The 17,369-nt window shown below is 37.6% G+C and overlaps 1 protein-coding gene across 2 annotated transcripts in view; it reads left to right on the plus strand.

Moving 5' to 3' along the window:
- Positions 1–17,369, plus strand: part of VPS13A (vacuolar protein sorting 13 homolog A) — a 108,453-nt gene that overhangs the window by 32,235 nt on the left and 58,849 nt on the right. For both annotated transcript variants that reach the window (XM_086479474.1, XM_086479475.1), the window contains exons 23-29: positions 3,495–3,633; positions 9,479–9,563; positions 11,269–11,441; positions 13,001–13,157; positions 13,529–13,608; positions 13,862–13,921; positions 13,999–14,155. In XM_086479474.1, coding sequence (XP_086335600.1) covers positions 3,495–3,633; positions 9,479–9,563; positions 11,269–11,441; positions 13,001–13,157; positions 13,529–13,608; positions 13,862–13,921; positions 13,999–14,155 — 851 coding nt within the window. The remainder of the gene's footprint in view (positions 1–3,494; positions 3,634–9,478; positions 9,564–11,268; positions 11,442–13,000; positions 13,158–13,528; positions 13,609–13,861; positions 13,922–13,998; positions 14,156–17,369) is intronic.

Raw genomic sequence — 17,369 nt, forward strand, 5'->3', positions numbered from 1 at the left:
TGTCTAGGCAGATTCAGGAAATTTTTTCCCTAATGGATATTATTTCTGTATTCTGAAGTCTTATACAGTCACTTACTTGACAGTAAATAACTGTGCCTAGAAACTGGCAAATTTTTCTTCCACTGAGAGGAATACTTCTTGGAGATTAGCTGCTGCTACTTTCTGAGTCCTTTCACTCTCTACAGCTGTTAGAAATGCCATGGACAGCAGTTTGGTACTAGATAAACATATACCACAGTGAGTTACTAATCATAACTAATACTTTAACCTGCACCAAGTAACCATTTCAAATCTAACATGTTGATACAATGACTCAACAACAGCTGAACTTGTTCATTTTGTACCTGGTTCAGTCTCTAAATGCTTCCAGGATGTATTCTGCAGATGGTACTATAGTACTCTGGAGTCATCTGCCAGTCTTGAAATGACTTGTACAGCAGCTTTTTACCTGATAGAGATTTGACCTTTTTTTAAGTGCTTGGTGCTCTTCCTTCTTGCTTTGAGCTCTCTAAAAGTCTGAAGTCTGAAAGTCATGAAATTCTGTGCAGTATATATCCAGTTAGGATTGTGCGATAAACTTTTACAATTGGTTATTTATTTCCTAAATCAGTTAAACCTACAAATGTTCTGTTTTCTGTAGGTCTCTAGTTTTGACTACTCAAACCCATCAATACTATCAGTATCAACGTAGCTTCAAATGCCAAATCTCTTAACACTGCATAATCTTTTGGTTTTAAGAATGGTCAGTTAATGAGCATGTATGTACAAATATTTAGGCACCTGTGATCTCTACATGGTCATGCACAAATGATAAAAATTAACAGGTAGCTTTTGTGTCAGCAAAAATCCCCTAAACTGTAAATTCAGTAATTATAGTTCAATAGGGTATTATGCAGTATTGGTCACATGAGTTACAACTATATGAATGTATTTTTAGTACTAGCTATTCCTTTATATTCCAATTTTTATAAATATACTTGCATATAAAGACAATGTTATATTTTTTCTGAGCTGTTTTAATTAACATTTGGAACTGTGCTGTAGTACAGCATAGTTCTGTTGAGAACGGTGAGTGGAAAAATGTTTCTTCTGCAGCAAAAACTAGTACCAAAATTGCTTGTTGACACTAGTAGAATTTTATGACTCCGTCCCTTAGTTTGGACGGCATCTATTTTACTTTAAGTTGTCTAAAAAGCAGGTAATTTGATGTCTGCATTTTTTGTATTCTTTGATGTTTGTACTTACTTGGCTGACCATTGACATCCTTGTGATTTTTGTCATTAACAATGATGAATTCACCAGGACTTTGTGCTGGCTTTGTTTAGGAAGGCACATTTCTATATTTCTGCCTTAAAGAGAATACTAATTTAAGTAATTTTCATTTGTTGAATACCACTGTATCAAGAGCCTTTCACTGTTGACTTGTATTTTCGTCTGCTCATGTTTCCTAACCCTTAAAATGGGCTTTTACTCTGGTTGGATCTGAATATCTGCATTTCTTTCATTTCTGAGAATAGGATGCAGTGCTCCTTATCATTTCTGTCCCTTCACGTTTGGAAACACTAATATGATTCTGTAGTTTTCTAGCCTGTGTAAGGGTTTTTTTTGATGTTTGTTTTATCCTGTGATATGGTTCTCCCGTTTTCTGAAGGAGGTGTCTGTGAGTCTGTCGTCTGGTTTTTGAAGGTGTATGAAGCCAGTATTAGGATACCAATATTAAGAACATCCTTACACATAATAGTATTCATTTAAAAAAAAAAAATACAGTTTGAAGGAATGTACTTATTTGCAGCTTTGAGAATGGCATCTTTAACATTTCCTTCTCTCTAAATATAACCTCTCTGAACTTGGAAGAAGTTTCTCTACAGATTTCCTCATAAACTGAAGTACTTAGCTCTTCGATGCCTCAGTCTCTACAAAATGGAAATAATGGTATTCCACTTCCAGATGTTTTCTGAACCTTAAAAGCTTTTGTTAAGAGCGGTGTGGTGAGCCTGGGATTATTTGCAGTCTATCTGCCTTGTATCTGCTAAGTTCCTTCTGTGTAACTGCATGGGCTGTCCATTGTACGAACATTTATCAAAAACATCTTAACGCTATACGTAAATTTTTGTAGAGAGGTTTAAGTGTAATGCAAGTGAGAATTGCTAAGTGTCCTAGATTACTAGAGCACTCAAGCAGTAGATGGACAGGTCCTTTCAGATCTGGCAGCTACACATGTACCCTGCCCCTCTCCATTAAAATAAAATTTAAAAAAAAAAGTCTAAATTTCTCTTTGACAGAACTAGAATTAAGAATAAAAGTCAAAAGTAGTTGAGAATTAGTTCCTTAAGAATTTAAGAATGTGGAGAAGTTCATAATTGTAGAAAACTAGGTACAAAGTTTAACATGTACAACTTTGTAATTGGCTTGTAATTGGCTTGCTCAGGTATGAGATGTTTTTCCAGTTACTGTTGTGATCTTAATGTTAGCTGGGGGTGATTGAAAATTTGGGGGGTTTTGTCCTCACATCTTCTCAAATGTATGATATTTGATGTTCCTTTGAAGGCTGAGCTGTGAGTTAAGCACAGCAAAACTGGGAGGAAATACCCAGGTCCTGTTCCTTGAACTGCACATGTTATGCATCTGCTGCTGCCCATTGTTGGAAACAGTTAGCTTATTGAACAAACCTCTTTATCTGTTGTAACTAGATGTTGTAATAAAAGCATAATAATGTTCTTGGAACCAGTTTTCTGCTTACATCTTTTCTGCTCACTTTTGTGAGAAACTGGGATGGGGTTTAGGTCTTTAAAAAGTCAATGTCTATGTTTGAAGCGATTGTACTTCTTTTTGGCCAAAGCGTATTCAAACAGGCTTAAAATGCATTTTACTGCTTTCATTTTTTAAGATTGTTATTTTAGTCTTTTTTTTTTTTTTTTTTTTGTCCTTTATAGCTGTGTCATTTATTCCTTTGTTAGGTACCTAGACTACTGCCAGAGTCATCTTAAATATACATAACTTCTAGGAAGTATTTTGTATACTTTGCTTGAAGTTTTGGTTTGTAAACATTCTTACGTGAACAAAGCTGCCACCTGTAAAAAGCCACCACCTTTTTATTCTGTAAAATACTGTCTAAGTGCTCAGTTATGTTATTTATTACAAGTAATAAATTGTTCCCTCTTGTTTGTATACTTAATTTAATGACTGAGGAAAATACGCTTCATGTAGCCAAATCAGAAGTGGTTATTAGTATTATTTGCAGTCCTGATCCACAAGACACTGTATCAAATGGAAATATAAATTATGCTAATAACATGGTATTTGCTGGTTAAATAACTCTTCTGTGTGCAACAGAAGTTACACACACACACACACACACACACACACACGCATATGTTACACACAATGCTTAGGTAAGTGATTTTCTGACCAGGAGGACTTGTATGTTTTTTTGGGAGAAAATTAATGTAAAGTTTGAATGAAACAGTTTTAACATAACTTTGTTTACAACACAGGTTCAAACTGTCTGGACAGCTGCCTTTACTTTCTATCCAAATATCAGACCAAAAGCTGACAAGTATCTTGGAGCTAATTGATAGCATTCCTAAGCCAGAAAGTGCTCCTGCTACCAGTTCTCCTCCAAAAATAACTGAGGTAAGGTTTTAAAAAAATATTTCATTAATAATTGTCAGAAAAATACCTTCTTGCTATGAGCATTGCAGTTTTGAAAGGAGCACAAGAAAATGGAGAACAAGCATTTACTTAGTGTATCTTGAAAAAACTTGGCTAATTCTCTAAAGCTGTAGAAATTTTCCTTGTTAGTTAATTGTGATCTTTAGCCAATAATTATGAAATAGTTGTCCAGTGGTTGAATTTAAAGTAAAAAAAACGCAAACTTTTACTGCTCTGGGAATTACTTCGTAGTTAATAGTAGTCTTGATTAACATATGTACACACTTTTGTTGAGGATTAGTTTAACTGTACCTTCAAATTTTACACACCTATCAGAGTGCTGTGGAGTTTGGGTTCAGCTATTTTGTTTAGTGAATAAAAGGTTGAAACCTTGGAATTGTTGAAGTATTATGTGGATCTTGGAAAGGAGTTTACCTGTCAAATACAAACCAAAAAATATCTGTGGCTAGTGTTGGCTAAAGAGTTACTGCCAGGCAAAAGTGACAGCTTCATTTCAGCTGACTACTGCTCTTCCCAGCTTTTCTTTATTCAGTTATACAACGTGCTGAGAGGGCGGCAGTTCTGCCTTGCATTTCCAAGGTATAGGAGTCTGGAGTGCATTCCCACCCTACTTTCCCACCCCTTTTCCTTAGAGAAAATGGTTCAGGTCACTGTTTCATACCTTCTTTGGGACAGAGGATTGCCACCTGCTTGTTAGTATTCCTGAAAATTGTTTTACCTTTTGATATGAGCTGTTTTTAACAAAACTAGGAAGTAAACTCCAAATTGGTAATTCTTAACATCACTCTAGTTTATGTAATCTGGCTATGTTTTGTCATCTTTAAAGCCATCCTGTAATTTGAACATATGTGAAATCTCAAGGTCAAAGATGAAATTGGGCTATCCGTTTTTCTGTCATTTGTAAATACTTTTAATTATCTGTTATTTAATCTTTTGTGTACTTGAATAATGGAATAATGGTCATCTTTGTGGGTTTTTTTAAATTGCTTTATAGTTATCTTTCCATCTTTATACAGATTATTCTGCCCTTTCCTGAAGACTGTGGCTGCAGTTTTGGTGGTGTTTTCTGTGGGTTATGTTAGCATAATGTTCAATAACTGTAAATTCACATGACTAGACATGCATACCTATTGAAAGTATGTAGAATGAAGATTGTTTCCCTTCAACATGTAGGTCCTGTTGTCTCTTTAGTCATGATGTTAAAATACTAGCTAGTTCTGGCCTGCTCTTTCACTCTTCATATGCTAATAGTATCCCCAGCTAAAAGCTGCCCTAGTCTTTGTTTTGTGCAGCTAACCAGAGGCAAACTTTCTTCAAGGGTAAGTGATGGGATTTTAGTATTAAATAAACAAAATGTGCACATATAAGATGATTATCCTGTACTTTGTAACATTGCCTATACTTGAATTTAATTATAGAATTCAACTATTACATTTAAAATATTTTAAGTTACTTTGGTGTGCTTACTATTACCTGTACATTACTTGTGACTTACAAGATGAGGTGAGGAAAGACTGTTAGGCCAGTGTAAATGTATTTGCTTCATATGCAGCATCCATATTAAAATCTATGGTTAAACCTGCTTCCGTCTACTGCAGAGCTTGACAGACTCTAATTGCTGGTATTCGGTTCATTTGAGTGGATTTGCTGCTTTGGTGGTGGCAGATACTCCCATGCTTTCGTCCTTGTAGCTGAAATTGAACTTTGTTGCCATCACATCACTTCTGAACCAAAAATGATGTGAAATTCTTTTTCAGAGTTCCACCTGTGAACTTTGTTCTTTACATTTTGAGTTAGTAGAGGAATTGTTCTTGGGCTGCAAAAACAGAAGACTCTTCAGAACAGATCCTTCTAGGTTTTGCACCCTGCATTTTCTCGTACTTCAGTACAAGAAGGCTGTCCACTTTAGTGTGAGAGGCTTTGTTTCTCATGATTTGTCACTGTGAAGTCAAGTCTCTCAATTTTTTCTCCTTGTCGTCTTAGAATTTGAAAGTGTTACATATAAGACACTTTCACAGTTGTAAGACCCTTAGAGACTTGTTGTATCTGTCACTCGTAGACCTGGATATATTCAGTGAGGTCAAATTGTGTAGGCTGGAAACTGAGAAGAGAGACTGTTGAAATGTGAAGAATAAGATGAAAAAATGGAGCCTTGGAGACAATGTTCAAAGGTGACTGTTCCTTTGTTGCCTTGATGCATAGATTTGTGAAAGATACTGTGAGTTATTGAATAATTGTCTGAGACTGGTCTTTGAAAGTAACACTAACAAGGGGAAAAAAAATCGATCTACTGTCATCTGTGCAGTCCAGAGCCAAAGACACTCAAGAAGAACGGGCATACAGACAACCCACTTGTAGTCTGTGCAAGGCACATGTATACTAAATATGCACATGGAACATGCAGATGAGAACTCTTTACAAACTGAAACCGCCAAGACTCCTTCTTAAGGCTTGGTGGGAAATCTGGCTTCGGTGAATAAACCATTTGGTTACCTTCACTAAGAGAATTTAATTCTGTCATAAATCATACCACATGGAATGAGGATTCTTGTTGTTTTGTCCACTCTAGTGGTAAAACAGTGACATTTCATACATTTTGAGTTGCTTTTCTGGGTTGTACATAACTGCATCTCACAATTAAAGAATCTACTAGCATCTGTATCTCCAGATATATGAAGAAATGAGATTCAACAAGGCCAAGTGCTGGGTCCTGCAATTGTGTCACAACAACTCCATGCAATGCTACAGGCTTGGGGAAGAGTGGCTGGAAAGCTGCCTGGTGGAAAAGGACTTGGGGTTGCTAGTCAACAGGTGGCCCAGGTGGCCAAAAAGACCAACAGCATCCTGGCCTGTATCAGAAATAGTGTGGCCAGCAGGAGTAGGGAAGTGATCATGCCCTTATTTGGGCACTGGTGAGGCTGTACCTCAAATACTGTGTTCAGCTTTGGGCCCCTCACTACAAGAAAGACGTTGAGGTGCTGGAGCGTGTCCAGAGAAGAGGAACAAATCTGGTGGAGGGTCTAGAGCACAAGTCTTATGAGGAGCATCTGAGGGGACTGGAGTTGTTTAGCCTGGAGAAAAGGAGGCTGAGGGGCAACCTTACAGCTCTCTGCAACTATCTGAAAAGAGGTTGTAGCCAGGTGGGGATCGGTCTCTTCTCCGAAGTAACAAGTGATAGGATGAGAGGAAACAGGCTCAAGTTGCACCAGGGGAGGTTTAGACTGGATAGCAGGAAAAAACTTCTTCACCAAAAGGGTTATCAAGTATTGGAAGAGGCTGCCCAGGGAAGTGGTTGAGTCACCATCCCTGGAGGTATTTGAAAATGGTGTAGACATAGCTCTTAGGGACATGGTTTAATGGTGGACCTGGCAGTACTAGGTTAATGGTTGGACTTGATGATCTTAAGGGTCTTTTTCAACCTAAATGATTCTGTGATTCTATGAAATTTATGAACAATTGTGCCTGCTTTACTGTTTTCTGTAGCTCTTTTTTTTTTTTTCTTTTTTTCCCCACCTGCCACTAGTATCATGTGATTTCTTTTTTTTTTCATAAAGAGTAATTGATCTCTTACTGTTCTCTGAAGTTGCCATACAGAATCACAGAATGTTAGGGGTTGGAAGGGACCTCGAAAGATCATCTAGTCCGACCCCCCTGCTACAGCAGGACCACCTAGAGCAGATCACACAAGAATGCGTCCAGGTGGTTTTTGAATGTCTCCAGAGAAGGAGACTCCACAACCTCTCTGGGCAACCTGTTCCAGTGCTCTGTCACCCTCACAGGGAAAAAGTTTTTCCTTGTGTTTACGTGGAACCTCCTCTGCTCCAGCTTGCACCCGTTGCCCCTTGTCCTGTCATTGGCCACCACCGAGAAGAGCCCGGCTCCATCCTCCTGACACTCACCCTTTATGTATTTATAAACATTAATGAGGTCACCCCTCAGTCTCCACTTCTCCAAGCTAAAGAGACCCAGCTCCCTCAGCCTTTCATCAGAAGGGAGATGTTCCACCCCCTTCATCATCTTTGGGGCTCTATGCTGGACTCTTTCAAGCAGCTCCCTGTCCTTCTTGAACTGAGGGGCCCAGAACTAGACACAGTATTCCAGATGTGGTCTCACCAGGGCAGGGCAGAGCGGGAGGAGAACCTCTCCTGACCTACTGACCATGCCCCTTCTAAAACACCCCGTGCAAAGCAGGCATTCAGTAACTCTGCCTTCATTGTATCCTCTGTCACCAGGGCACCCACCTCATTCAACAGTGGGCCTACATTGCCTCTAGTGTTAGTTCTGTCTGCAGTGTATTTGAAGAAGCCCTTTCTGTTGCCCGTGACCTCCCTTGCAAGGCTTAACTCCAAGAAGGCCTTAGCTTTCCTAGTTGCCTCCGTACATCCTTTGACAACAGTCTTATAGTCCTCCCAGGTGTCTATCCCCTACTTCCAAGATCTGTAGACTCTCTTCTTCCAGTTCAGTTTGCCCATTAGTTCCCTGTTTAACCATGCGGGTCCCCTGGCTCCCCTTCTTGATTTCCTACCCACTGGGATGCTCTGATCTTGAGCTTGGAAAAAATGGTCCTTGAATATAAACCAACTATCTTGGGCCCCTTTATCTTCTAGTACCTTATCCCATGGCATTTCCCCTAGCAATTGCTTGAAAAGGCCAAAGTTGGCCCTGCTGAAGTCCAAGGTTGTGATCCTGCTTGGTATGCTGTTCCTACCGCACAAGATCCTGAACTTCACCATCTCATGATCACTGCAGCCAAGGCTGCTCTCAACCTTCACCACTTCAGACAGACCCTGCTTGTTAGTGAGTACAAGATCTAGCAGTGCTCCTCTCCTAGTTGGCTCATCCACCATTTGCATCAAGAAATTATCATCAATGCCCTGGAGGAACCTCGTGGACTGTGAATGGCTAGCTGTGTAGGCCTTCCAGCAAGTATCTGGGTAGTTAAAATCCCCCATGGGTACCAGAGCCTGTGATTGTGAGGCTGCTGTCAGCTGCCTGTAGAAGGCCTCATCAACTTCCTCATCCTGATCAGATGGCCTGTAATAGACACGCACAACAGTATCTCCCCTGCTAGCTTGCTCCTTGATTCTCACCCACAAACCCTCAACCTGCTCCTCATCCACCCCTGGACAGAACTTTATACATTCTAGTTGCTCTCTCACGTAAAGAGCAACTCCACCTCCTCGCCTTGTTGGCCTGTCTTTCCTGAAAAGGACACAGCCATCCATGACCACATTCCAGTCATGTGAGCTGTCCCACCATGTCTCTGTAATTGCCACCAGATCATAATCCCTTGACCGCACACAGATTTCAAACTCCTCCCGTTTATTCCCTGTGCTGCGTGCATTGGTATACAGGCATTTTGGGGAGGGAGCTGAGCACACTGACTTCACCCTAGGGGGATGGGAGGCCTTTTGGTCCTCATTAACGCTAGAATACTGCCCTGCTGGTGCCAACCCAGCTACAACCCCATCCCCTACTCTAGTCCTCTGAGGGACTAGGTTTTGTCGTTCCTGAGTTTTCATATGATGGACTGTTTCTGTCCATCTTTTGATCTGTGAAGTTGGATGTTTGAACCTTTTTGCCATGTTTCCTGATGTGTTCTCTCTGTAGCTGGATGAATGTGCAGTGCCTGCTGCTTCTACCTGATTTAAGCCCCATTTCTCCCCATGCTTTTAACTTTACTGTTTAATGATCTGCACTTAAAGGTCTATTTCCTTAAATTGTAAAACTTCCATGCAGCATATGTGCATGCAATAGCATGACCAATGAATCCAAAGAAAAAAATTTATGGTATCTCCTGTTTCAGGCTGCAATATCCCCTGTGCTCTCAGCACCGCATTTATCACAAGGTGTGTTTCCTGTTTTGGATCTTCATTCATTTGCTGAGTCAGGTAATATGATCTTGAAGTCTGATTTAATAAACAGGTCAAGTTAAGTTTTTGAGTTCATTGAAATAACTGTGACTTTGTATCAAGTTCTTGAAGGTTGAGTAGTGTTATATTCCATGCAGCTTATGATAATTCACTCTGTATGAAATATTTGTGGGTTTTGTTGTGTTTTGTAGATTTTGTAAAATTCTGTATGCCTGTTCTTTCTGTTCCCTTTCTTAAGGCAAAGCAGTAAAACGTTCGGTAGAACGGGTTTGTTTATTTTTGTCTTTTACAAATCTCTATTGAGAGCATCTGAAGTAGTGTGCATGTGTCTTTTTTTTTTTTTTCTTCAGTATGTACTTAATCCTGTGATGATAGTTTTAATTATCTTCTTCTAGTGAAGGATTTCTGTCCTGCTTAGCTGGATCTATTTAAATTACAGAATACTGAAATGATGACTGTTAGAAACTGCTGTGTTGTTATAAACAAATGTAATTTTGACTTCTGCAGGATCAAACAGAAGATTGGCTGTTGCAGAGAAATTTGTCATGTTTAATACTGCCTTGCTGTTCAAACAGCTTAGCTAGGTTGTAACGTTACATATAGTAGTTACATTTAAAAAATGATCAAATATATCAATGTTATTTTAGTGTCAGTCACCTTTGTTATGCCAAAACACTCAACTGGAGAAACAGAGAACAATACTTTTTCTCCTCTCTCAAGTTAATGATATATCTGGTTTGCAAACACTAGCAAAATGATCAGCAAAGTTAATTTTTAAGTCTACTTTATAACTTTAAATTCAGTATGTGTTGTACAGTATGTACAGAAATACGTATCTATGCGTTTTCATCAGGTTTTTTTATGAGTTCCTTTAAGCTGCCAAAGGTGGAAAGAAAGTGTCTTTCAATTCTTAAAAATTAGGGTGGGATGAGAGCAAACACTGGCAACAATTAATCTGAGAAAATAATAACTAGATTTGGTTTGAATCAAGTCTGGTTTTTAATTTCTGCTATACATACAGCTGTGCTGTCACTTTTGGTGGTTCATGTTATTTCTGTCTTCACTCCCCAGACTCAAGGGTACTTTTAAGCCTTAGAAAATACCTCTTAACGTATTTCATTCAGTTTTGTCAGAAGCATGCTTCTTCCACAGTTACCTTTAACTTCAGTGTTTATGTTTTTTAAGTGAAGGAGAAGAGCTTTATAAGATGATGCCATCTGTTGTCTTGGTTATACTTCTCTAATAATACCAGATGGATCAAAAGCTTGATAGTCCTTAGTCTCTTCTGAAATGGGAGATCCTTAGCGGAAAAAGATCCAAAGTAGTGTGGTAGTGAGGCAAAGGCTTCTGTACAGTCAGCAGCAGTCAGACCAGCAGAGGAGTTAAGCTATTAGCACACACTGAAGGCAACGTGAGCCAACAGTTTGTGTTGTCTTTTGCACAGCCAATAGTGAGAGAATGCTGATGGAGTGAGTTAGTTGACCAGAACTGATTTGCGATCATGTTACAGAGGCAGCTGTAGGTGTGCAAGAAAGTTGTGGAGGCAGGAGTGGAGAAAATTACAGAAACAGACTTGGTTGGTTGCTAATTATCAGCTAGGTAATCTTCCCGTATTTGTACATTCAAGTCTGTATAGATGTAGAAATAAAATTTTAGGTCATAGTACTGCAAAATATTGTCTGTCTAAAATGTGTATGTAATATTGCCGTGAATTAATTCTTAGAATCAGAAGAAGAATTTTATGATGCTCTAAGCAGTCCTGTGGAAGACATGCCATTTTTTGAAGCCCCATCTGCTTCCCTCAAGCGAGCTAGCAGTACAAGACGAAAAAAACTACGTAAACAAGAATCTTTGAAAAATATGACAGAATTCCAGCTAAGGTTTGAAGTAGCTGAGGTAAAGTGGTTGTGAGTTTTGTGTTTGTTTTTTTTTTTTTAATTTCTCTGAAGCACATCTGAGCTGTAATTTTTGTTTGTTGTGTTCATGAATCCATGTCTGCAGAACTATTGATTCCCCATTTCTTCCTGAAACTGTTCTATATATTTTTTTTTCCAAGTCACAGTTGTGCCTCTGCATCCTTGTTGTCACTGAAATGCTTTGATTATCCACTTTATTTACCAACCTGTTTTATTACTGAATTTCCTTTACCTACCTATCACTCAAAAGTCACATTATGTATTTGTTTTGGCTTAAGATGTAGGTTTTGATATCTTTTTTGCAGATACTGCTGTGGTCACTGGGAAAATGTCATTAATATTTCATCTTGTAACAAGCACCCTATTTTCCTGCTCTGTTTTTTCCCAGACTCTGTTTTCCTCATACCTAAATCTATAACATGTTCACTCTATGGTGCTTTATGTGTCATTCTTGCTGTTTCAGATTCAGGTGGGGAAAAGCATTTTACCCAAATGCAAGACACTGTTTCTAATGGCATCAGCTGGTCTAGGAAAAGAGATGTCCTCTTACCACTATTGTTACCTTTGTCGTTAGTCCATGACAGTGTTATTACCACTACTCACTGTGTAACTTGACCGAATTTGTGTAGTTTATTTGTAAACATTACAAATTCTGTTTTAGGGTAGGTCTTACAGAATGGCTTCAACACATCATAACTATCTTGGATCAAAAGCTTGGTAGTCCTTAGTCTCTTCTGAAATGGAACATATCTTATTATACACTACACCTTACAGAAAATGCATAAACAAATAAAATTGGAAGGTACTGGTTTTTGTGTGATGACAAGACCTTTTTTTAAGAGCTACTAGTCTAAACATAGATGCTCTATTTTACGTTATTCTCTAATGGAAACTGATTTACAATTTACAAGAAAAAATGCAATTAAGAATCACCTTATTGCTGTTTGTTGGCTTTATAGTTTAAAATTACTTCTTTGGTTGGGTTTTGATTTTCCTTGTTTATAGAGAGCATTATTTAGAAAGGAAGTTTACATGTCTTTGTTTTACTTTGATTGTGAAAGATGGATAATAACAGTTCAGCTAGGTATTTATTTAACAAGTTTGCCATGCACGGGTGAAAAAGTAGGAAGTCTTCTTGTCTGATATCCAGCTTGGGAATCTAACTCCTACCAGGAGAGTTCAAAGAAATTCTAGTGAAAGCAGAAAACTCTACGCTGAATGAAAATCTAGTTTTGAATGGGTTGACCATTATTAAATGTTTTACAGAGTGTTTTTAAAAATAAATTAATGTAAGTGTAACTTTGGTATTACATGTCTGCATGTTTGAAGTTTTTGTTAAAATAGCAGCAGACAGTATTCTAGCAATTTGGCTTGTGAAATTGTTTATTTTTTCCAGGGCATTTGCTGTATAAAGTTGAATGATCAATACACATTAACTGGTAAAATGCATGTAGATATATAATCCTATATAAAAACTAAAAGGATAATCCCCTACTTTTTTTTTTCCTGTTTTTCGTTCGTTTGTTTGGGTGTTTTTAGGTCTTATTTAAATTATGCCGTCTTACTGGTAATACTGAGATACCTGTGCTGCAGCTTGATATTGTAGGGTTAGGTACTGAACTTAAATTAAGAACATTTGACATGACTGCAAATGCTTTCCTTCGTGAAGTTTGTCTGCTGTGCCCAGAGTATATGGGTAAGTATTTATAGTCTGATAAAAAAATTATTCACAAATAACACTGTGAATTTGTCTTCAAAAAGCCTGTAGAGCTTTGTTCTGTCAACTGAGGAAGATATGCTTCCTAAATTAAATGGGGGGCGAAGGGAAAAGTAATTCAGGAGCTCATTCTCTTCATAATGCTTTAGTAAATATGTTCTAGTGCTTATCATTTTAGTAGAGACATCTGACTATTTCAGGTCTGCAGAAGAGGTCTTGTGATTAAATAGGAATAACAGCTAGTAGCCTGGTTTGTTATCTATAGATGATTAAAAGAATTGTAGAGAACTTGTAAATATTTCTTCTTTAAAAACAAAGTAATTTTTTTAAATTCTTTTGTGTTTTTTAAGATGATAATGACAAACCAGTTTACATAATTACTACTTTGGATAATGTAGAAGATGATCTTCTCACTCTGGACTATATAAAGGTGAGAAAAGAACAGACTTTGCTTTTTAATTGTAAGCCAGTCATAAACAGTAGAGTGTTATTGACCAATTGTTGTTCCTTATTTATTAATTTCTTAACATATCGAGTGTCATGTGCAATGTTTCTCTGCTCCCTAAACAGATTAACTTGTACATCTTCAGTTATAGTGGTTTTTGAAATAAATTCTCTCTAATGAAATTTGGAGACTTCTCCTGATTTGTTTGTTTGTTTTACATGCATGTTTGGTGGAATAGGCTGATGTTAATGGACCGGAACTGAAAACTGTCTATCAGAATGTTCTACAGAAAATAAAGGTATGACATCTTTTTTAACATATTTTTCTCTTTGTGGGAATAAAGGCATATTAAATAAACATAATTTGTTCTTTTAGGTAAACTTTTCATCTCTAGATATTCATTTGCATACTGAAGCTCTGCTGAATGCTATGAACTATCTGAATAATCTTCTACCCAAACAAGAAACAAAAGTTGCAGAAGAACCGATCCATGAAAAAACAGAGGAGAAGAAGGATGTTCTTAAGAAATTAAGTAAGCTTCTTTACTCTTACCTCCCCCCGCCCCTTCATTCCACTCTCTCCACTTGTTTAAGCAAGGAAGAAAGCAGACATATTTTCTGGGTTTTTTTGTTTTGAGATGAGAAATTCTGTTTAGGGTATATTTACTTATCCACTTCACAGCCTTTTTTGATTTTGGTGGTGATAAGAATGTTAGACATCAGAGTACTCCAGAGTAGCAAGGGTATACTCTTATTCCCTGGCTGGAAATGTATAGGTGAGGAATAACTGCATAATTAATGAGGCAAGGTAGATGCTGCAGCCATTATTTCCTATAATGTAGAAATACTAAGCATGTTTTTTGAAGGTATGTGTTCAAATTCACTTTGTTATGATAATCTGCATTGACTGGTAGCTTACTGGGAGTGATTGTGTTCCTAATGGTGTTCTTCCACTTAATGAGGAAAGTATTTTTGCATTACAGCATTTATGCAAAAAAGGTGTTTATAAAAAGTAAGGAGGTAAAGAACTTCATGAGTTAGAAAATGTAGCGTGACGATGAAAACTTTGTGATAAGTGTATTAAATATATTCTAAACACTTTTGTGCTTTCCAAATAATAGAATAATTACTGGTTTTCTCCGACTTCTCAGTGAAGTGACTTTGTACCCTATCTTTCTTCCCATCATCAAAACATTTTTGTTGATTTAGGTTTGCAAACCTGCAGGTAGGTACCCGTTTAGCAATTTATTGGTGTGTAGACATTGGCTGTAGACATTCGTACAAAATATACACTACTGCATTTCATAAGCTCCAGGACAGTTTTGGCTACTAGTGAGCTACTGATTTGCTGAATGGCTAGATTATGTTTGGTACCAATTTTGTAGGAATAATTTGTTGGAATTGCTGCTTTGGGTTTATGAACTAGCACATGAATTTGGATTTACCTTGAAGTGTAATAAATAGGAAGTCCTTGCATGGTGGAAGATGACTTGAGCATTTTCAATCTTTTGTTATAAGAAGCAAATATGAATTACTGTATTTTTAGGGACACAAGTAGAATACGAACTCCTGCAATTTGAGAGAGATCTGGTGAGCTCCCTCATGTTCATTAAAGATACCTGGTAGTCTGTAGGTATCTGGTTTCTGTCTGTAAATTTAGGCTTCCTACCTTTCCTTGGCCTGCAAAAGCATTAGCAGTGTTCCATTCTGAAAGGGATGCAGGCCAGTCAGTTATCCAACAATATTGGTCAGAAAGAATTATTCTGCTCTAATAAGGTTAATCTCATCTCGTTCCATGTGCAGTTTTCTGGTGTATTGGTCAAAACATACCTTTTCTCTGTATTCAGGGCACTGATTATATGCAAAAAAAACCCACCCCATAAATTGTCTTTTGTTTTTGTTTTTTCTTCCTAGGATGAATTAAGGCTCTTGATTGCCTTACAGTTATTTTATTGCTGTATATTTGAGGAACATCAATCTCTTGTGGATAACTTGCTTGCTATGCAGTTTTATCATTCTCTGACCAAAAATTCAGCAGGTCTGATTTGTAGATAATGTTGTGCAAGAGCAAATGAACAGGCCACCTCCATTTTTTTGATCTTGCATCTGGGAGCTGCTTTGAAATGAATGCTTCCATTAAATGCTCAACATTATGCCAATGACATTCATTTCTGCTCTGAGAAGGACTTCTCTGAGATCGTGGCATTTGCAGTCACTACCTGCTGTTAATCATAAAACACTGAGGGTCCAGCTAGTTATTAAAACAATAAAGAAAACACACACATCCCCTATGGTAGAGGATAATTCTCAAGATAATTCTACTTGAAGTATTGTATTACTTGCTCCGAATTACTGATTTCAGTAGTTCCCTCATATGGCTGACCTAGCCAACCCACTGGTAGCACTGATGAGATCTTTCTGAGGCTGCCTGCATTCACTAATGTTAGCTGTTACAAGCATTTTCAGTTAAACTTCAGTACTAGTTTAGTGTCTTTAAACCCCAAGTATCACATTTGCCACATTTGGTGAGATTTTTTGAGAATGTTCCTTTGTGCTGCCTTTACAAACATATCTCTGTTTGGCAAGACAGAAATATGTTTGTAAGCCTAGTGCATACTCATATTCAGTGATTAAGTCACAGTGTTGCTGAGGGTCGATGATTTTATTATGGGAGGCTGGTGAACTAGTAGCCTGTTATTTTTTAAGCATTGTGAAAGGAAAAGTAATTACTGTGTCTGGAGCCAAATAAATTATTGACAGAATATATACAGGGAACATGCGTGGACACTAGATGAAGTACCATTTGTGTACCTGTGATAGCCTGTGAACTTAAAGGGTTCTGTTCTGTGGCTTACTGAGAGCTGTGGATGGAAGACTGAGCACTTCTCTAGTTTTGGACCATTTTGCAATGCAGGCAAACACCAAAGTGTTTGGTATCTTGTAGAATTCTTAGAGGCAAAGGATTAAATTAGTTCCTAATGTATTAACATGCAACGATTTAGACTTTACATGGCTTAAAAGCTTTCGTAAGTGATTCTCCTCCCTCTTTCTCGCCCACTCCTGTACAACTGTGCAAATTAAACTTTAACTAAGGGTAGTTATTTGTTAATTTACTGTGGCTTGGCTTGTGTTAGCAACATACAATAAAATCATGTGACTGAGGCTGGTGTATTTATGGAACAAGAGCTTGGTTGTCAAGTTGAGAAAGCCTTAACGTACTCAAAGACAATACTTAAAGGTAATCTCTCATCTGAAAATCTAGGCTGCGGAAAAATGAGTTAAATGTTTATTACTTTTAATTTTGCTGCTTTTAGCTTTGTATATAGATTACCTATAAGAATTTACCAGTTAGGACTCGAAGTCCCTGAATACAAGATATGATATTTCCCTTGGTTGTTTGAAATTGCATATAACATGACTTCAGATTTGACTTTCAGAAAAAATGGTCTAAACTATTGATTGAGTCTCTTATCTGTTGGCTTCTGTATTTAGCACCTGCAGATAATGTTGTGTGGCATCAGTCATGTCTACTCAAAATGAACAGAGATTATTTCTGTTAACATGAAATAGAATATTTTTTTTCTTATTCGGTTTTGGGAAAACCAAAAATGCACTAAATATTTGAACAACTGTTTTCTGAAAGGCACAATATTTGTGCTTGCATCTTTTGTAGGTCTTAAGGTTGCCCATACTCATTTTGAAGGATGCCCACTGTCCCTTCTCTTCAGTGTCTAGTTATATTAATAG

This window comes from Leptosomus discolor, chromosome Z, assembly GCF_034619465.1.
Source record: "Leptosomus discolor isolate bLepDis1 chromosome Z, bLepDis1.hap2, whole genome shotgun sequence".
NCBI lineage: Eukaryota > Metazoa > Chordata > Aves > Leptosomiformes > Leptosomidae > Leptosomus > Leptosomus discolor.